The sequence below is a fragment of the Bos grunniens genome, chromosome 20 (assembly GCF_055505025.1).
Source record: "Bos grunniens cultivar Pamir isolate PY7600 chromosome 20, Bosgru_T2T1.0, whole genome shotgun sequence".
Lineage (NCBI taxonomy): Eukaryota > Metazoa > Chordata > Mammalia > Artiodactyla > Bovidae > Bos > Bos grunniens.
Window position 1 is genome coordinate 58871281 of NC_141184.1, and position 21968 is coordinate 58893248.

The window sequence follows — 21968 nt, forward strand, 5'->3', positions numbered from 1 at the left end:
TCAGGTCATGTCTTTGCCTCTATTCTGATGTACTGAAAAGTAGCCCTCCTCCTCCTTCATGTGAATGGCTTGCTTAAGTCATCATTTTACTTCAGCCGTGGTGAATCAACCACATAGGGGCTCAGATAAAGACCAATACTCCTGACTAGAAAAGCAATTGTGAGGCCCAGGATTGGATTCAGACTGCCCCACTGCGCTCTCTCTTTAGCCTCGCTCTCACAGCTAGTCAAGGCCCTAGAACTGTTCTTTTACCTCAGCGGGTCTTCACAGCCCCTAGGATAATTCCAAAGTGTCACAATGGAAGCCTGACAGCCCGAGGTGTTTTTCAGTATGACTGTCTGTGGTGGCGAGGTCACATCATATTTCCTTCCCTTTCATCTTGGGGGAGGAAACTGATCCAGACAAAGCTTGCTGTCCAACGTGATGAAGCACTTTGTATGATGTATCGCTTCTAAATACAGTGATAGCATAAAAGGGCTCATTAGCTGAAGGGGCTTTCAGTTTGAGTCCTCCAGTTCTTAAGGACCTTTGGCAAGGCTGTTCTGACAAAGAGAAATCTAAGATGCTTGAGGACTCCCGAGCTTGAGGACCTAAACTGTTTTTCTGTCACTCTCCCCTCTTCTTCTGTGGTACATTGTTCCTGCAGCACAACCATAGCTTTCAAAAATTAATAATGGAGCTATATTATGCAGCATCAATCTCTTGCTTGACCGTAAGCTCCTCAAGGGCAGGAGACTTGCCTTATTCATCTTTGTATCCCCTGCAAGCACTGGGCACACATCTCAATCAACATGTGTGAAATTGAATCTGGTTGAATTTATCTCCCAGGTTGCAGTGCCAGAGCTCAGAATAGGAATGGAGCTGAAGGTGAGTGAGGAATCATTTTTTTCCCCACTGCTGAGCTGCCTGCTGGCTTCTGGGAAATTCAAGTCACCCCATCACCCTGAAGGCTACCCAGGGGGGAGGCTGTTAAGGTGATTCTATTGGTACCCTTGGTGGAAGTTCTTTCTCCTGGTTCTTAGAGGTAAAGAAAATGAATCAACTAGTCCTGTATTTTGTTGGTTTGCAAGCCAGGGCTAGGAGAATGTAAAGTGGAAATGTGATCTCTTTTCATCCTCTGCTTGGCTGATGTGGAAAGACAGGCAATGGTGGGCCAGCACTCCTCTCTAATTTAGCTTTGTCTAGTATCTGGTACAGAGCTAGGCATATTCTTGGTCCTGATTAAATTGCTGTTTAGTTGCTCATTCCTGTCGGACTCTTTTGCGACCCCAGGGACTGTAGCCCACAAGGCTTCTCTGTCCATGGACTTTTCCAGGCAGGAATACTGGAGTGGGTTGCCGGTCTCCTCTCCAGGGGCTCTTTCCGACCCAGGAACGCCAGCCACCTGCATTGCAGGTGGATTCTTTACCACTGAGCCACCATAGGGGCATAATTTGTCATTACCCTCCCTTTCAAAAGGTACACACATCTTTATTCAATTGCCAAACAGAAATAAAGAGAGAAAATAGTCTTTTGAAAACCCTCCATGTGTCTAAGCCAGGCAGTCTGCTGAAGCTGTGTATATATTTGCTCTAACTCTGCTCATAGGGAGACAAGACAGGTGTGAACGTCTTCATTTCCAGTTGAGGATACTGAAGCCCGTGGAGCTCAGGTGGAGAATCCGGGATCGGAGATCAGCTCGGTTTGGACGCACTCACCATACCATGAAGTTTCCCCCTTTCTCCTCCAGCACGCAGGTGGGTGCGTGCGTGTGCGTGACTGTTTGTGTTTCCTTTTACCCCTAAAGCCCCGCTACTTCTCCTTCTGGTCAGTTTCCTGGATTCCACTTTTTCGAAACAAAGTCCAGTTCTCCAAGGCTGCACTGCCCTTCTCGGCCATCTCCTTTCCCCCTGGGGTTCCCAGGACCTCCAGCCACTCCTTGGCTAAATTCAGAGTCCCAGCCTTCGGCTCGGATTCCGGGCTCCACTGCAACCCTCCAGGGCCGGGGGTCTCCCTCGGGTCCCCGGGGCCGGGGGAGCTCAGGCGGGACCCCGCAGCCCGCGCCTCGGCCCCGCCTCCCCTACCTGACGACGGTGCGCCTGAGGCGCCGTAGCCTCCGCCCACCGGGGCGCCTGTCCTGCCATTGGCTCCCCCTACTGCCCGTCTCTTTCGCTGGCCCCGTTCGGTCCCGGAGGCAGGTTTTGCCGGAGAAGCCGCAGTCCCGGCGGCTCCAGCGCAGAGTCGGAGGACTGTGGAGCTGAGTGCGGACCGGGACTGGCATGTCTCCTTGCCAGGGAGCTCCCGTCAGCCGCCAGGCCCGGGCGGCTGCTAACTTGGCTGCAGGCTCCGGCTGTCCGGCCGCGGCCATGTAGTCACCGGCGGGGCTCCCCGCAGCCCGGGAGCAGCAGCGAGAGCAAGCCGGAGCCCAGCAGCTCGCGGCTTCCCCGGGAGGCGCTGAGTGCGCGCCTCGCCCCCGCCGCCCCTCGGGCCGCACTTTGGGTCCGAGAGGGAAATGGGGGAGAAAGTTTCGGAGGCGCCTGAGCCAGTGCCCCGCGGCTGCAGCAGTCACGGTGCTCCGACTCCCGCCCCTGCGGTGGCTGCCGAGTCCTCGCCCGGCGCTTCCTCGGCGGAGTCCTCCTCGGGCTCGGAAACTCTGTCGGAGGAAGGGGAGCCTGGCTTCTCCCGCGAGCAGCCGCCGCCGCCGCCGCCGGGTGGAGCTCGGCCGGCCGCCGCGTGGGCTCCGGCGCTCTCGGTGCCGGAGCGTGGAGTCTCAGCGCCGCCGCCGCGCCCGGGAGGAGCCGCGCCACCCGCGCCCCGGGGCAGCAGCGCGTCCCAGGAGGAGCAGGACGAGGAGGTGGGCCCCGCCTTCCCCACCTCGACCCCTCTGGTCCGGGCTGCCAGGCGACCCCAGCTCTCTACCCCGCACGCGAGTGGTGGGCAGTGCGCACTGGGGCATGGAGCTGGGAAGGGACCCCAGGTGCTGTGCGCCGTGCCCCGGGTAATGACAGTTAGGAGCCTCGCTGTGGGTCATTGGTTTCCCAGTGGCTGTCACTTGTGTGTGTGTGTGTGTTCGTGTACATGTGCTGGCTGACAGTGTGCTTATACAGTATCAAAGCAGCAAACTCCTTCAGGTCTGGATTTGCTCCGCTGGGTGTGTGAATGGATGTGACGCTGACCACCTGGTTTGTCCCCACAACTAAGACTTCCTTCTCCGAAGTGGGCGTTGCTTTGCGCCGTAGCGCTTGGGCACAGGGGAATGGGGCGAAGGGATGGGTGTGAGAGTAGAGTGGGTGTGTGGGGGTGGGGGGCAGTTGGTGGCAGTACCCGCGAAGTTGCGCTGCGGGTTTCGGTGGCATCCGCCCCAGGATCGCGGGAGGGTGATTTTGGCTGTTCTCCCGGCGTCGGTTCTTCGAGAGAGGGGGACTCCTAGCTCTGGGCTGGCAGCGCTGAACTGAGCTTCTGCATCTCCCATTTGGACTCGTTCCGGGGTGTCCAGATGCGTGCCGGTCGCCAGACTGAATAGGGAATGCAGCCCCTTCTTCTGGAGACTGTGTCCATCCTGGTTTATTCGTCCACCCTGGTTTCTTGGAAGAATATTTGTGTGAAACTTGTGGGTCGCGTCCTGATACATCGAGACCGTGACTTGGTGTCCTCCCGCCTGTTTTCTCTGGCTTTTTCCTGTCTTGGGAGGACAATTACGGAAGCATAAGATTCTTGGTATCTTTGATTGTTTGCTTTGGACGTTTCTTGTGGGGAAGTCATCTTGATCAGGCAGGGCCATAAATAGAACATTACCCCAACAGAACCGCCTCCTTCGGAAGTTAGTTCCTCAGAGCCAGAGTTGTATTTTCCTCCTGTCTGACGGGGTTAGCTTTAGTAAGTAATTGTCTTTGCTCCTCAGCACATGCAGACTGAGGCCAGTGGTCTGACAGTAGCCTCCTGGGGACGCCAGCCTGCAGGCAAAGACTGGATCTGGTACAGAATGAGAAGAGTCAAGTCCTAGCCCAGCAGAGATGGAGCAAACCTTAGTGGTTGGCCAACCCTCTGGCAGTAACCAGGACCCATTCCCCAATGCCTGGTGGAGCGTGGAGATCCTGGATGGGGGTCTGGAGGTCTGTTTCCTAGAACTGCCTGTGCTCCTGAACTGTGAGACCTCGGATGAGTTGATTCCTCAGAGGTCAGTTTAATAATCTGTAAAGTGAGGGGTATAACTAGTGAACTTCAAGGTAAAGTTTATTGTCACACAAACACTCCCCTTTTTTGATCAGGACTTTAGGATGGATCCAAAGTTCAGATGGATCCAAAGTTCAGATTGATCCTAAGAACAGAGTACCAAGAGTTAAGCTGAGCACCACACCTGTCACAGAGCTACCTGGGGATATGACCCAACTTAATGATTTATTAATACTATTAGATTCCAATATAGTGTTGCCATTGGTAGAGAAGGTGGTACAATTAGATGCCCTGTGTTTTCTGGGAGGCTGGGAGTATGCTTCATGATACATAACAAGGTCTTGCAGATCCCAGGCAGAGGAAGACGGGAACTTCTTACTTTTGATCGGGATCCTGTAGCTGGTTTATTGCTTGGCCTCAGGGTGACAGTGTTTTATTTTCTTGGAAGTGGATATAATGATAGCTTATTTCACAGGCACTGCAGTGAGGATTGGTTGATTGAAACACATTTTGAAAAGTGGAATGACTAAATAACATTGGTCAGTATTTGTGAAGTCTCAATTGGATGTAAAGTGATACAGTATTGCAATTTATTGTGTAACTTAACCTGTGGCAGGGGATGCTGGAAATTGTCCAGGAGTGGAAATCTTGACTTGCTCTGAGAATTTTAAAGCAAGACTGAAACTGTGGAGTAGAGAAATGATAGTCTTTGTGGCAGGGGTTGAAGTCCAGTGCACATTTTCTGACTCTTACACTGGTGCAGGGGGGCCCCCCTTTGAGGGGGTGCAGTGGGTCTCTTTGAGAACCTAATGAAAGCTCTCCATCCTCTCCTCAGGAAACAGGCATCATTATAAATACCATTCTAGTGGGTTGAGTGAGGAATACTGGGTTACACAGTCCCAGTTTGGTAGCAAGGTGTGGGTTTGATTTCCAGCTCTGCCACCTTAACTGTATGTGGGGTGTGGACCCCTCCACTGATGTAAGGCCTGATTTTCCCCCTCTTAAATGGAAATGATAATAGTAGAGTCATTTGGCATTTTATACATGCCACCTAATTTAATCCTAGCATAGTATCTAGAATTGAATACTAAGTGAATATTAATTTTTCCAGTTCATTTGTGATTAAAAATGTTGTGAAAGGACGTACAAGTTTGGGCTGGCTTATTTTATTTATGCATAATTAATCTGCTCCCTACTTTCAGAGGACCGAAGGCTGTGGCTTTTGTTTATTACCATTGTGTTAGTACAAGCTGGGAAACAGTTTTTATTTGTATCAGATGTATTATGGCAAGGCACTGTTAGTGTAGTGTTAGTTAGGCAGTAGCAAGGTACTGAGTATAAAGCCTTTAAAAGGCTTAAGTGAAACCCATAAAATGGAAGAAGATTCATTTAGATTTAAAAATTGTACGTCTAGCTTGGGATAATCACTGTTTTCCAAAATTTTTTTTCATCACTTATTGCATCAATTTTTAAAAAGCAGCAAAATTAAATTTCTTAGTGTATGATTGCAGTGCTAATTTTTAGTGCACCTTTATTAAAGCTGCTTGCATACACTAGCGGAGAAGGTGATGGCACCCCACTCCAGTACTCTTGCCTGGAAAATCCCATGGACAGAGGAGCCTGGTAGGCTGCAGTCCATGGGGTCGCAAAGAGTCGGACACGACTGAAGCGACTTAGTAGCAGCAGCATACGCTAGTAATATCAGCAGTGTTTGAACTACTTCATATTTTATCTTATTGTCAGTATTTGTGTAAACTTACAAAGTCTCATAGACTTACATCAACCCTTTAAGCTTTTGATGTCTAAAAAACAATAGTTTAACATGACAACAGTTGTAATTTTCATGTATCTAATAATCAAACACATGAGAGAGATGGTGTATGGTTTTTTGTTTGAATAAAGTGCCTTTGACTTTCCCCTTGATTCCCCAAACCTGTGGACTTCGGGGTCTCTGCAAGTTGAGGGTAACAGGCTGTGTTTTGAGTAGTCACAATGAGCGAAATTGGAGTGTCCCTCTAACCACATTTCTGCGATCTGCTCTCAGGCATATCTCTGCCCTGTCCCTTCTCAGAGCACCTGTGCTGACCCTCATAAAGTACTCAGTGCTGCCCGTTGTGTGTCAGTGAACTCCTGAGGCCAGGAATTTTGTCTTTGTATGTTAGCCCAGTGCTTCTTATACATTAGTGGAGGCTCAGTACATATATTTTGAATGAGAGAGGAAAATACATCTTTGAAAACAGTTGCACATTTGACTGGAGTGACCATATGAGTATTCTTTTGTTGTGAATTATGCTTAAACCTCTAGATTTCTTATATATATATATTAAAAAAAAAAGCCTCATGGATCCCAGTGAAAATATTACGAGCAGTTTTTCCAGGTAAATTTTGAAGAAAGTCAAATCAGTGAGGATCCATTCACAATGCCTGTGCAAGGACTTATGCATTACCTCTGCTTTTCACTGTGTGTGTTAGAGCTTGAAATTTTCAGGGATTCTTAGCATGGTAGAAAAAAGGCTTAGTAGCTAAAAGGATTTTCAGCTCAATATAAAGCGTTTCATTCATACTTTGCTACCCTGAAGGATTTACTTTACTGCCAAGCGGGGGAAAACAGTTGCCCCTATTAACAATAGGCACAATTAGGGGCTGTTGTTTAAGTGTTCTATTAATGATCTGAGCTTGAAGACTGCTTTTAATATCATGCATAGATGAATGTCTAGACTTCATTGGTGAAGAGAATAACTAGTAAAACAGCAGCCATGAGTTCAGTGAAGCTTTTCAGGGAATTGATATTTTATGAATCACAGCAGCTACATAATTTAAAAAAAAGTAGTGCGTAAATCTTGACACATTTATCATTGAGTCTTGTCTTTGACTCCCTGATTCAATAAGAGTCACAGGTTTACAGCATCAGACAGCAGACAGCCAACGTATGCTGAGTCTGACGCCTGAGAAGCAGCACCCTGGGTGCTGAAGATATGAAGGTGGGCAAGAGAGAGATAGTCTTGACCTCACGAAGCTTCTAGTCTAGTGGGGGAGATACTCCCAAAACTCATGACTCTTCAGTAATTGATTTCCAAGGTGATAGGTAGATGGGGAACAGGCAGCGAGGGAGTTTATACCTCTTCTCACCTGGGAGGTGGGAACTGCCTTCCTGGGAAGTTATTGGAGAAGGGAAGCGATAGAGTAATGTGGGTAGCAGAGAGAGCTTGAGGGTCTAGGGGCTAAGAGACATCTGCATTGTGTGCATGAAGCAGAGAAGGGCCTGGCATCAGGGCATGTGGGAGAGAGAAGCAGTGGCTGGGTCATGCATGGGCTTTGGACTTTATTCTGAGGCCCTGGGAGCACACTGAAGGGTTTGAAGCAAGGAAATGACTCAATCAGACTGGTATTCCCGGAGGTCAGGCAGTGTGGAGCCCACCTGTTGATGCTGCAGTGCAGCTGGTTGAAATGTTCCAGGTTACCTGGGAGCTGACGACCTAAGAAGATGGCACCTTAGTAAACGGCATGTTGATGGAAAGTGGAGCTCAGGAATCCATGTAAACACACAGGAAATGGAACGGGAAATGAGTTTAGGTCTATTCGAGAGAACACCTTCGTGTCTGCAGTGTTGGCTTAAGACTAGGATCTATTGAAGGAAAACCTTTAGTGATGAATGGAGACTGAGAAGAGGGCCTTGCAAATGCTCGTTTCCACAGTCAGTTGCAGGGGCCATCGACCTGAGGTGAAAATAAGGGGTGATTGCCCAGAGGTGGCGTGAGATTCTCTGGCCATGGGAAGTGCGGTGTCTGTGAGCTAATAACACAGGTTCTGAGAGTCTGGCTAGTTTGCCTGCATGTTCCGAGAGAAGGAAGGGTCAGCGTCAGGGAAACAAGGCTTTTGCCTTTTCCACCCCAGGTCTGAGGTGTTCTAGGAAATGTCAATCCACCAGTGTTTTGGAGCCAGTGACAAAGGCTGACCATCTGTTCGCTCACACTGATTGGATATGGTGTTGCAGCCCAGCGGTTTGTGTTTTTGCCCCTGTGAAGAAGGGGGTGAGTGCGCATTAGAGGGCAGGCTGTGAAGATGGCAAACTGTGGGGAGAATCCTGGTAGAAAAGTTCTCTCAATGAGAAGGATCCGTAACCAGGTGGCTTGGTGTTAGAGAAGACTGAATGAGGTTGTGTGTGTGTGTGTGTGCGCACGCGTGTGCATGTGTGTATGTGTTGGTATACATGCCCTTGTATATCTAAGAATAAATAATTGTCCTTTTGAGATGAAAGATACCGTAGGTCATTTATGAACAAGGTCGCGTATTTTATGGTGATGCCCGGGAAGGACTTGTGCTCCCCTTCACCATCGCTTCAGACCAGCCGCCAGCGTTCCCTGCCCTGGGGTCAGGGTCTGTAGGGCCTAAGGGTATATAGACGAATGACCCGGTTCAGCCACTTCTAGGCTGTGTGCCTTTGGAACAGTTATTAATACCGAGACTGTTTCCTTCTCTGTAAAAGGGACATGCTAGTATTTACTGCAGAGGGTTGTTACGAGAATTTTATATAGGGGTCCCAGCACGATTCCTGACATACAGTGTGCATTCCATGATGGTGTTTGCTAGTATGACTGCGGAAAAGCTGGTTTGTGCAGAATGTCAGCGCCATAGCCAGGAATAATCAGCACCTGGACATCCCTTCCCTGATGGATTGTGCTGCCAGCATGGTTTGCCGATGGTTCTGGGAGGCCCTTTCATTCATGAGTAGGTAGATGTGTAACATAGGGATCACTTTTAATTTCACGGACACAGCGTTTCTTACGATATACTAATAGCAAAGCTTTATGGACTATGGTTCATTAACTCTTCTGTAAGACACGATCTCTCTTTTGCTCCTGGAACCTGCTGTTAGTGATCACTTATTAAATGATGTCCTCAAAGACTCTGTGAACATGTAAATTACTAACTCAGCCCAGGAAGTTAGTCAGAAGGCAGCATGTCAGCCATGTGGTGAGGCTGGTGACATGACCCGGTACTTTGTGATGATTGGGGGCTGAGAAGAGAGTGACAAGGAAATGAAATGATTTTCTGGAAGCCAACTTTGGTTCATATAAGAATTGGGTGGAGGGGCAGGTGTTCCAGGGGCCACCCCCACCCCCAACTTCACAGAGAGGAATCTGTTAGAAATGAGATAGAACTTTTAAAAATGCAAGAACTTAAAAGTCTCTTTCATCCCTTTGGAGCAGTGTAAACATTTCAATTTTTTAAGGCAAAATTGCAAAAACCTAGGATCCACTTTTGCTATAACTCAGATAAATACTGGTGCAGTGACTGCAGGTGGCTTCCCTTCCACCAGCCTGGTGCTCTGCCCCGTGTACCTGTTTAGGTTGACATTTACACAGCTTTCCATCACTTTGTTCAAGGCTGATTGTGCCCTTTGTGCCTCTATTTAGTCTGGTATTAATCAGATATTTCTTATTGGGTCCTATTATTTTGGGGTAGAGCATAAGATCAAATACAGTCAAGCAGAAATCTCTTTCTCCAGCAGCTTGTGGGCACTTATTTCTTCCCCCCTTTTTGTCCTTTTCTCTCACACCTTCAGAATTCCTGGGAAGGATTGGACAGTAGTCACGTGTCAATGCATTTCTTTCCTACGTCAGGCTTAGGAGAGAAATGCATGCATGCATGCTCAGTTTGCTTCAGTCATGTCTGACAGCCTATGAGCTGCAGCCTGCCAGGCTGCTCTGTCCGTGGGATTCTCCAGGTAAGAATACTAGAATGGGTAGCTGTTCCCTTCTCCAGGGGATCTTTCTGACCCAGGGATTGAACCTGGGTCTCTTATGTTGCAGGCTGGCTTCTTTACTGCTAAGCCTCTGGGGAAACTCCTAGGAAAGAACACCCTTCCCTAAATGTGAAACGTCAGTTCAGGACCGTGGTCAGCGGTACACATACACATACATTTAAGTGTATAGAACTTGTGTGGAATTTCTGGTTGCTTCTCCAACTTCTTTTAATGAAAAAGTTCACTTCTTATTTAATGATTTGAATTCATAACCAGGTACATGTGTCTCTGAAACAGCTGATAAATTTGTACCCTATGCCTGCACTCTTGCTGGCCCATCAATTCTCCTGTTGGACACAGTCCATATACTTTTGATTATGATACTACTTCCACTGAACATTTCAGCTCTAATGCTTTGTACTGATATTGGGGGCAGGGTTTGGTAGAGGGGAGGCTGGGGATAATGACAAATTGGCTTTCTTTTCTTAACTAATTTCATAGGCTATGGTGTGGAAAATGAAAACTTAATTATAATGTTCTTGACTTTGTATTTGGGGGGTGTTTTCAGTGGCCAGCGACTCACAGGAATGCCCACTTTAGTGTGGGTAGCAGAATATACGTTTGAAACTCATCTCAGGTGTGGGCATTTTAGCCTCTGACTTAAGACTTGCTCAGCTACTTTTTTTAATAAGCTGAGCAGTTAGGTAGGTAGCTTCTGGTAGATGATTTTGTGCCTTTCCAAGTTTGTTTTAAAAACAAACAAAAAATAATAAGATCATCATACCTTGGGGTTCCAGTGTTAACATTTTTTTTTCAGGCATTTCTTTATGCAGAGATGGATGTACCTTCAAATGCAGGAAGGGTCCCAGTGCCTCACCAGTGATAGGGAAATAAAGTAAAATCAAGTTAAAGTCGGTGGTTAAAATCTTATGTCACTGCACGCTGCCCTTGAGACTTATATTCTCAGAAATTACAGATTCACAATTGCTTCTTAGGGCAATCATTGCTAGGTAAACTGCCTTAAGATATTGAAATAGAATGCAGTTGTGGCGAAGTTCATTTTATGTATAAAGGTTTAAAATGATTAATTTCACAAAGAGGTTCTTGATGAATAAATTGGCTCCATGGGAATGTGTCCAGCTCCTGGACACTCAAACTCACAGAATTTGCTTTGCCACTCCTTTAGTTTTATTTAGCTAGTTTTAGTTTTTCAATTTAAAAAATGCAACTAGAATGGAGCGAGTGCTTAATTGAAAGCACCTGAGTCGTAACTAAAGTCATCTTCAGCCCAGGCTTCTCCGTTTAAAAGGGCAGCTCCCAGGCTCCTCACCTAGATGCAGCCATGAAGAGAGCAGCTCCAGAGAAAAGGGCAATCCCGAATGTTTGCTTGGAGGGAAAGGATCATTGAGAAGTTTTACTTAAGGAGAACTTCTGACTCATCTCAAGTCAGTAGAGTACAAATCAGGAAGACCCAAGAAAATGCCCACCTTCCTGTTCTGCCTCTTATGAGACAAGTAAGTCAGATTGCTAGGTTAAGCCAGCGTGGTCTTAAAGACTCAGCGAGCATATGTGAGCATGAGAGAGTAAAGGAGAACGAGAAAAACTGCTGGTCACGTAAGGAAAGACTTATCTTCTTTCCCTGTTACGTTTTGATACTTTATATATTGTTGAAATTTTACTTTTGTATGTTTTATTTCATGTACCACTTTGAAAATTTTTGCTGTTGTTGTTGTTCTACAAACACTGTTTGCCTATAAGCTACCCCAGTTCATTGTTGGCTGGGAAGAGGAGTATGGTTCAAAATGGCCTCTTGAGACCTTTTGCTGCTGTTGCTGCTAAGTCGCTTCAGTCGTATCCGACTCTGTGTGACCCCATAGACGGCAGCCCACCAGGCTCCGCCATCCCTGGGATTCTCCAGGCAAGAACACTGGAGTGGATTGCCATTTCCTTCTCCAATGCATGAAAGTGAAAAGTGAAAGTGAAGTCGCTCAGTCATGTCCGACTCCTAGCGACCCCATGGACTGCAGCCTACCAGGCCCCTCCGTCCATGGGATTTTCCAGGCAAGAGTACTGGAGTGGGGTGCCATTGCCTTCAGGACTCACTTTAATCCCTGGTGATGGTGGGTCCTAGCCCTGATGCAGAGTCTCTATTAGGACAAGAGAGAACATGGAAATGCTAACTGTGAACTCTCTTAGTTTTCTTTATTATAATGTCAGTGTCACTTTGACTTGTTAAGAATTCCATTTTTTAAATGAAAACATTTCTACCTGGAGAAAGCTGACGGCAATAGTTTTAACATTATAGAATAAGTCCTGTTGGGAAGAGTTAGATTAGTAGAGTAACAGTGTGACAGTTGTGTAACCTGGTACTGTCATGCTGTTTTAAATTCCTTTAAAATTATTTGAGTCATCACTTTCTGTGTGTTATGTTACCTGTCATTCTGTGTTCTAATTCATCCCTGTTTCTTTCAGCCCCTTCCTACCTATAGCTTAGTCATCAGCATTTTAAAAAGAACAGCACAGATCACTTTGGTTGGAAGACTGTCGTAAAACCTTTGTTTAAACAGAATATTTGGGGGAGAGACTTTTTTTGGTTACTCAATCTTATGATTCACTAAAAATTAACTGAAAAGCTCTTTTGTTCTCACTTTGTTGTTTACCTTTTTTCTTATAATTTCTAGATGTGGATTTTCTGCCTTATTTTGTGATGAACAAGCTAGCTTTTCTTTTTAGCGATTAGGCATATTATAATTCTTTAGGGATCTCACTTTGGCTATCAGTAATCTTCAAAGCCTTCTGAAGATGGGAAAAGTGCATAAGAAGTAGTTGAAAGTATAAAATTGAGTGTGCTATTAACAAAAGTAGATGATCTTGATTTCTTTAACTTTAGAAGTTGGAGTTAGCAAAGCACTTTTTCTTCTGAGAGCTTTGCTTCATTATCTTTGCTCCTGGGTTATGCCAGATCATGTATATATTGTTAATATTTGTACAGTACTGAGCAGTTTTCACAGCCTTTCCTGATACTATTTCAACTGTTCTCTCATTCTCATTTTGTACACACAGCTTCTTGTCGTGTAGTTAATAGTTTCTCTGTCTCTCTCCCACTAGACTGTATGATGTTGAGAGGGTCACTTAGCCAGTATGGTAGTGTGGGCCAATTGAATTGTCAATTAAGCTTAAAAAGACTTTGGCAAACATTGAGTAAATGCATGTAAAACACTCAGAATGATGTCTTGACACACAATGTGCCTCAGTGGAAATTTGGGGGCAGTGCTTTATTATTACCCACTATATGTCCTGTGCATTCAGCATTAAGAGTTTAAGTGTCTAAAGAACTTTAAAGATCAGGGTGAAGATTTAGTTCAGTTCAGTCACTCAGTCGTGTCCAACTCTTTGCGACCCCATGGACTGCAGCATGCCAGGGTTCCCAGTCCATCACCAACTCCCAGAGCTTACTCAAACTCATGTCCATTGAGTCGGTGATGCCGTCCAGCCGTCTCATCCTCTGTCGTCCCCTTCTCCTCCTGCCTTAAACTTTCCCAGCATCAGGATCTTTTCCAATGAGTCAGTTCTTCGCATTAGGTGGCCAAAGTATTGGAGTTTCAGCTTCAGCATCAGTCCTTCCAATGAATATTTGGGACTGATTTCATTTAGGATGGACTGATTGGATCTCCTTGCAGTCCAAGGGACTCTCAAGAGTTTTTTCCAACACCACAGTTCAAAATCATTAGTTTTTCGGTGCTCAGCTTTCTTTATAGTCCAACTCTCATACCCATACATGACTACTGAAAAAACCATATCTTTGACTAGATAGACCTTTCTTGGCAAAGTGATATCTCTGCTTTTTAATATGCTGTCTAGGTTGGTCATAGCTTTTCTTCCAATGAGCAAGCATCTTTTAATTTCATGGCTGCAGTCACCATCTACAGTGATTTTGGAGCACTCCCCCAAAATAAAGTCTCTCACTGTTTCCATTGCTTCCCCTTCTGTTTGCCGTGAAGTGATGGGACCAGATGCTATGATTTTAGTTTTCTGAATGTTTAGTTTTAAGCTAACTTTTTCACTCTCCTCTTTCACTTTCATCAAGAGGCTCTTTAGTTCTTCTTCACTTTCTGCCATAATGGTGGTGTCAATTGCCTATCTGAGGTTGCTGATATTTCTCCCAGCAATCTTGATTCCAGCTTGTGCTTCATCCAGCCCAGCATTTAGCATGATGTACTCTGAATATAAGTTAAATAAGCAGGTGACAATATACAGCCTTGACATACTTCTTTCATGATTTGGAACTAGTCTGTTGTTCCATGTCCAGTTCTAACTGTTGCTTCTTAACCTGCACAGATTTCTCAGGAGGCAGGTCAGATGGTCTGGTATTCCCATCTCGTGAAGAATTTGCCACAGTTTGTTGTGATCCACAGAGTCAAAGGCTTTGGCATGGTCAATAAAGCAGAAGTAGATGTTTTTCTGGAAGTCTCTTGCTTTTTTGATGATCCAACGGACGTTGGCAATTTAATCTCTGCTTCCTCTGCCTTTTCTAAATCCAGCTTGAACATCTGGAAGTTCTCGGCTCATGTACTGTTGAAGACTGACTTGGAGAATTTTGACCATTACTTTACTAGCGTATAAGATGAGTGCAATTGTGCAGCAGTTTGAACATTCTTTGGCATTGCCTTTCTTTGGTCTTGGAATGAAAACAGACCTTTCCCAGACCTGTGGCCACTGCTGAGTTTTCCAAATTTGCTGGCATATTGAGTGCAGCACTTTCACAGCATCATCTTTCAGGATTTGAAATAACTCAACTGGAATTCCATCACCTCCACTAGCTTTGTTCATAGTGATGCTTCCTAAGGCCCACCTGAGTTCGCATTCCAGGATGTCTGGCTCTAAGTGACTGATCACACCACTGTGGTTATCTGGATCATGAAGATCTTTTTTGTATAGTTCTTGTGTGTATTCTTTCCACCTCTTCGTAATAACTTATGCTTTTGTTAGGTCCATACCATTTCTGTGCTTTATTGTGCCCATCTTTGCATGAAATGTTCCCTTGGTATCTCTAGTTTTCTTGAAGAGATCTGTAGTCTTTCCCATTCTATTGTTTTCCTCTATTTCTTTGCACTGATCACTGAAAAAGGCTTTCCTATTTTCCTTGCTATTCTTTGGAACTCTGCATTCAAATGGGTTTGTCTTTCCTTTGCCTTTCACTTCTCTTTTTTTCTCAGCTATTTGTAAGGCCTTCTCAGACAACCATTTTGCCTTTTTGCGTTTTTTTTTTCCCTTGGGGATGGTTTTGATCACTACCTCCTGTACAGTGTCACGAACCTCCAGCCATAGTTCTTCAGGCACTTTGTCTATCAGATCTAATCCCTTGAATCTGTTTGTCACTTCCACTGTATAATCGTGAGGGATTTGATTTAGGTCATACCTGAATGATCTAGTGGTTTTCCCTACTTTTCAATTTGAGTCTGAATCTGGCAATAAGGCGCTCACGACTTGAGCCACAGTCAGCTCCCAGTCTTATTTTTGTTGACTGTATAGGGCTTCTCCATCTTTAGCTGCAAAGAATATAATCAATTTGATTTCGGTGTTGACTATCTGGTAATGTCCATGTGTAGAGTCTTCTCTTGTGTTGTTGGAAGAGGGTGTTTGCTATGACCAATGCGTTCTCTTGGTGAAATTCTGTTAGCCTTTGCCCTGCTTCATTTTGTACTCCAATGCCAAATTTGCCTGTTACTCCAGGTATCTCTTCACTTCCTACTTTTGTATCCCAGTCCCCTGTAATGCAAAGGACATCCTTTTTTGGTGTTATTTCTAGAAGGTCTTGTAGGTCTTCATAGAACCATTCAACCTCAGCTTCTTCAGCATTACTGATTGGGGCATAGACTTGGGTTACAGTGATATTGAATGGTTTGCCTTGGAAACGAACAGAGATCATTTTGTCATTTTTGAGATTGCCTCCAAGTACTGCATTTTGGACTCTTTTGTTGACTATGATAGCTACTCCATTTCTTCTAAGGGATTCTTGCCCACAGTTGTAGATATAATGGTCATCTCAGATAAATTGACCTATTCCAGTCCATTTTAGTTCTCTGATTCCTAAGATGTTGATGTTCACTCTTGCCATCTCCTGTCTGACCACTTCCAATTTGCCTTGATTGATGGACCTGACATTCCAGGTTCCTATGCAATATTGTTCTTTACAGCAGCAGACTTTACTTCCATTACCAGTCACATCCACAAATGGGTGTTGTTTTCGCTCTCGGTCCATCTCTTCATTCTTTCTGGAGTTATTTCTCCTCTGATCTCCAGTAGCACAATGGGCACCTATTGTCCTGGAGAGTTCATCTTTCACTGTCCTATCTTTTTGCCTTTTCATACTGTTCATGAGGTTCTCAAGGCAAGAATACTGAAGTGGTTTTCCATTCCCTTCTCCAGTTGACCACATTTTGTCAGAACTCTCCTCCATGACCTGTCTGTCTTGGGTGGTCATACACAGCATTGCTTACAGTTTCATTGAGTTAGGCAAAGGATAAAGATGGCGGAGTAGAAGGACGTGCATTCATCCTCCCCTGCAATAACTCCAAAATTACAACTTGCTGCTGAACAACCATCAATAGGAGAATGTTGGAACCCACTAAAAAGATACTTCACATCCAAGGGCAAAGGAGAAGCCCCAGGAAGATGGTACGAAGGGTGAAATTGTGTTTAGAATCAAACCCCATACCTGCCAGAGACGCTCACAGGGCTCAAACAAACTGTGTGCACACCAGGACCCAGAGACTGAGCCAGAACTGTGTTTGAGTGTCTCTTGCTGATGTATGGGTCAGCAGTGGACTGCTGCAGGGGCTCTGGGTCCAGTAGACCTGGGTATGGCATAAACCCTCTTTGAGGGGGTTGCCATTAACCTCACCATAGAGCCACCAGAACCTACACAGGACTGGGGAAACAGACTCTTGGAGGGCACAAACAAAAGCTTGTGTGCACCAGGACCCAGGAGAAAGGAGCAGTGACCCCACAGGAGACTGACCCAGACTTGGCTGTGAGTGTCCAGGAGTCTCTGGCAGAGATGTGGGTTGGCCGTGGCTTGCTCCAGGGTTGGGGGCCCTGAGGGCAGCAGTGTGTGCATGGGACCTTTTGAAGGTTGCCATTATCTTCATTGCCTCCACCATAGTTTGGCCTCAGGTCAAACAGCAGAGAGGGAGCACAGCCCTGCCCTTCAACAGAAAACTGGATTAAAGATTTACTGAGCATGGCCCCACCCATCAGAACAAGACCCAGTTTTCCCCTCAGTCAGGCTCTCCCATCAGGAAGCTTCCACTTTAAGCCTCTTATCCTTCTCCATCAGAGGGCAGACAAAATGAAAACCACAATCACAAAAAACTAACCAATCTGATCACATGGACCACAGCCTTGTCTAACTCAATGAAACTATGAGCCATGCTGTATGAAGATTTAACTGGTAGCCTAAAACCCAAGATCATAGGTTTAATTTGCTGAGTGGGTTTCAACAAATGAAAAGTTTTTGACATTAAACTGAGTCTTATTTTGCTGTTAGCATTGGGAAACTGTATTCTGCCAAGTTGTTCATTACAACCACACTTGTAACTCTGAGCCATTTTTGGCCAGATGTTTCAAGGAATTATTTTAATTGCTGTTGACATTTTGACAACTAGCCTTAAAATTTTAACAGTGGTACTGGGCTGTACTCACTGGTGCTCAGGATAAACGGCTGTCAGTAGAAACGTCAGAAATTCTGGCGACTTTGTCAGGACTAGATGAGTGTTGGTGGAGAAGTTAGGAGTTCTGAGCTGTGCCTCTGCTCCTGGCTAGGTGAGATGTTAACCCATGGAGTTCACATGGGATGAAAGGTGGTCCTTTCCAGCTCCCATTTTTTTTGTTGTTGTTTCCTCTTACTACAGAAACTTTGATTTAACATTTTAAAGTTGTCATCAGTATATAATTTGTTACAGAACTGTTCATTCACATTTGTCTTTTGACAAATCTGCTTTTGGGCATCTTTTAAAATTATTTGGTATGTTTCTGTTGGTCATCATGAATACATGTTGAGGGTGCTCTTACCTCCCAAGCCCTGCAGAGGAATTGGACTCTGTGTAACAGGGCCAGTCTTGTATTTTTCTTGATGCATTAAGTACCATACTGTTGTGTGCACCAGGAATTACTGATGTAGGTGAAATGATGGTTTTTAGTGCTGACTTTCAGGGGCTGATTGCAGAAGAGCATCTGCAGATTCTTAGTTCAGTAGCAGAATCTGCTTATTACAGTAGGCTCCAAACAGAAAAGACTTGGGTTTCCTGTCTGGAATTACTCTGGGCCATACATCCTGTCACAAGCCTATCTAGACCAGAAATCTTTGGTTTTTAAAACAATCATTCTTAAATTTAAAAGATTTATATGGTCCTTAGCTTCCCCAGCAGGCTTCCCTGGTAGCTTAGCTGGTGAAGAATTTACCTGCAATGCAGGAGACCCTGGATCAGTTCCTGGGTCAGGAAAATCCCCTGGAGAATGGGTAGGCTACCCACTCCAGGATTATTGGGCTTCCCTTGTGGCTCAGATGGTGAAGAATCTGCCTGCATTGCAGGAGACTAGTGTCCAGTCCCTGGGTTGGGGAGATCCCCTGGAGGAGGGCATGGCAATTCACTCCAGTATTCTTGCCTGGAGAATCCCCATGGACAGAGGAAACCATGGGGTCACAGGGGGTCAGACTCAACTGATAAGCTAAGCACAGCTCCCCCAGGCCAGCCAGGGCCCTCCTGTACTGTTCTGGATCTTAGCCACCCACCCCATGTAGTGGACTAAAGTTTGTTTGTGAAGGTAAATTAGAATCTATCAGGAGAAATTACATTTACCAGTGTTTTTTTTATTTTCTTCAAACCAGAGGCTGGCACTTCTAAGCTGTTAGCCTGAGCTTTTGGGATTCAGTTGGAGCTTGGAGTGTGAAGTTCCATAGAGATGTTTTAAATGGTGATTTGGTTTCTAGGGCTTCCCTAGTGACTTAGGTGGTAAAGAATTTGCCTGTAATGCAGGAGACGCAGGTTTGATCCCTGGGTTGGGAAGATCCCCTGGAGTAGGTAATGGCAACCCACTCCAGTATTCTAGCCTGGAGAGTTCCATGGACAGAGGAGCCTGGTGGGCTACAGTCCATGGGGTCACAGAGTCACGACTTAGTGACTGAACATTAGTTCTCAACATCTGATTGCCTGGATGAGGGCCCTGCCCTCCCTTCACTAACTCCCTTCTGTGTTAGTGAAAGTTGAGCTGGGGGAGGGAGAATCCACATGCTCAGCCTCTGCTGTAGCCACTTGGTGGCTCTGGGTATCGTCCTGAAGGTGTGGTAATGATTTCTCTTTGTCTTTAGGACACCCATATGATGCCCTAGACTCCTTCCCATATTGGGGCAGATTATTTTAACCCGAAGCATTATCTCCTGCCACTTTTCAGCTCAGTTCTAATGGAGGAAGCCTGTCAAGGCTCAGAATTTAAGGCAGAAGGTGGTAAATATCATCTTATGCCTGTTAGGATGGCTGTCATCAAAAAGACAAGTGTGGGCATTCTCCCATGCTTGTTCTTTTAGTTTAACTCAGGTAATAGGATTGATACATCTTATAGATGAGGCTTTAAATAATTGCCACATATTCTTGTTCCATTGGAGCTTTACACTTGAATGTGTATTTTAAGGCCGTTTTACCCAGGACCCAAATCCAGAGTTGAGGAGTGGTAGCTGTTTCACGGCACCTGTACGATGGTTTTCTTCATGGTGCCATAAACTGCTATTTTTCTTTGTTTTCTCTCCCCTCCCTTCACGCAAAGGTTAAGACTGAGCTATAGAATTAGTGTGATTTTTTAAAAAGTGGGGGTGAAGGCCCCCCTCCAAATAATTTATAGCCAGGTTCCAGCAATGAGGATAATGTCATCAGAGCCTCTCCAAATGTCCCTTTGGAGGTCATTTGTGGTAATTAAAAGGAAAATGAAACACAGATTTTTGAAAAATGATAAATATAGGTTTACCAGGTGATTTCATGATGCTAGATGGAAGCCCTGCTGAGAAACATCCTGGGTACTCACTTTATACTCCCAAGAAACCTGTAATCAGATGGGCACTGTTGTGAAATTGTTCAGATACCATTACCTGTGGTTTGTAGAAATTTATTTTGACACTTAAGGACATCTAAGGATGTAAATTTTATTACTGCTGCTGTTGCTTTCTCTGTGGGCTTGAATGAAAAGTGGCAGATTATATACTGAAATTGCCACTAAGATGTAGTTTTTTTAAGTTTCGTGGGGGCTTAAAATTTTCTAAACTTGCAATATGGATGGATGACTTTTAAAGCATTAACAGAGTCTTCTTGGGCAATCACACTCATTTGACTTGGAGGGGGGGCAGCTTTCAGTTTGATGTGGTTCAAACAGCTGCTCACTTAGGATATTTTAGAAGAGTAGAGCTTGAATACGGTATGTTTTCTGTGTGGGTCTCCTTTTAATCCAGACTGACAGTGGAGCTATAGATCTGGTATTATTAAAGTCCAGAGTGGCAAGGAAGCTGAGCCAAGTCCATTTCTTCTTAGGTCTCTCTCTTGCGCTTTTTTTTTTTTTTTTTTTTTGCAGTGTGTGTTTCTTTCCTTTGCCTGTTGGCCTGCATCTGTGAGAAGCAGAGAAAGAGGTCTTGTTAAAGTATCGGATGGGTGGACGCAAGTCCTAGAAGAAGTAAGGGTGTTAATGTTAGCATGATGTGGCAACAGTAGGTGCTGGTGAAGATGCTCTTGTTGAAGGTGAGGACTCCTCCCTGGTATCCAGGCTGCAGCTAACCCTCCGTGTGTGAAAATGCAGGGTTTCCTTGGCCGAATCCAGAGGTTTTAGTGAGCCCTGCTGTTCTTGAAGCTCTGTAGGAGTTAGCAGTGGGAGGGACAGGAGATGTAAAAGCGCTAAGAAATCTGGTCAGTGCCTAATGCCGCAGTCAGTCAGGTTAGGAGGCCAAGCACAGGCAGAGTGAGTTCCCCTTTCAGCAAGCGAAACGGTGCACATTTCAGCAAGCAAAAGTGTGAATGGGAAGGGCGCCGAGCACAGAATCAGCAACATGGTGGGATGTATCTGGGAGCGGGCTTTCCTGGTGCCCTTGAAGATGCAAAGGTCGGAAAGAAAAAGTGCTTGTGTCAGATTAAAGGATTTGCCCTGTCCAGTATGTTCAGCAGATACAGCTGTAGTCTTAGGAAAGTCTTGTCTCTTTAAAAGGGGTAATATTTAGAAGGAGTGGTAATTGGCAGTTGATTTTTTTTTTCCCGTTTGTTTATGGTTTACTCTTGCTGTAATTTTAAATTACTGGTAAACATATACTACTGGAATTGTAGTATTTTTCTCTAATATCAGCTTATTTATGGCTTCATAACTTTCTAATCAAGAGTACTAAAAAAAAAAAGTACTTCTTTAAGCTTAATATTTCCCTAGATAACTGAGCAATATTTCCAACTAATACTTTTTTAATAACTGTTTTAACAAGCTTGTTTGTTGTGAAGGAAGTTTAGGGAGAAGGCATGTTGGGTGTGAATTTACCAGGTAAGCCATTTTTGGTGCTATCTCTTGAAAATAGCACTTTCTTTGCTTGGGTATCTTTTGGTTACTCAGTAGTTGAAATTTACCAAGTTTTGAGAGCAATGGCGTTTTGAGCCCAGCTGGAATTGCAAATACTCCTTCAATCTTCTTCTTCTTTTCTTCAAAGTACACTTGAAAATCTTGAAGGATATGCTCTCACCCTCTGGGTCTTTGGCAGGAATCGTGGCCTTAATTCAGAGAAGGCAATGGCACCCCACTCCAGTACGCTTGCCTGGAAAATCCCATGGACGGAGGGGCCTGGTGGGCTGCAGTCCATGGGGTAGCTGAGAGTTGAACACGACTGAGCGATTTCACTTTCACTTTTCACTTTCATGCATCAGAGAGGGAAATGGTAACCCACTCCATGTTCTTGCCTGGAGAATCCCAGGGACCGGGGAGCCTGGTGGGCTGCCATCTATGGGGTCGCACAGAGTCGGACACGACTGAAGTGGCTTAGCAGTAGCAGCAGTGG

At 45.3% G+C, this 21968-nt stretch overlaps 1 protein-coding gene across 9 annotated transcripts in view; it reads left to right on the top strand.

The window, feature by feature from the left end:
- Positions 1-2186: 2186 nt before the first annotated feature.
- The window catches only part of MAST4 (microtubule associated serine/threonine kinase family member 4), a 616403-nt gene continuing 596621 nt past the window's right edge, over positions 2187-21968 (top strand). For 4 of the 9 annotated variants that reach the window (XM_086362007.1, XM_086362008.1, XM_086362009.1 and 1 more), the window contains exon 1: positions 2187-2833. In XM_086362007.1, coding sequence (XP_086218133.1) covers positions 2492-2833 — 342 coding nt within the window. In that variant the 5' untranslated portion in view covers positions 2187-2491. Of the gene's footprint in view, positions 2834-11207; positions 11513-21968 lie in introns of those variants that run through there. The other 5 variants (XM_086362011.1, XM_086362013.1, XM_086362012.1 and 2 more) reach the window with 4 other exon arrangements.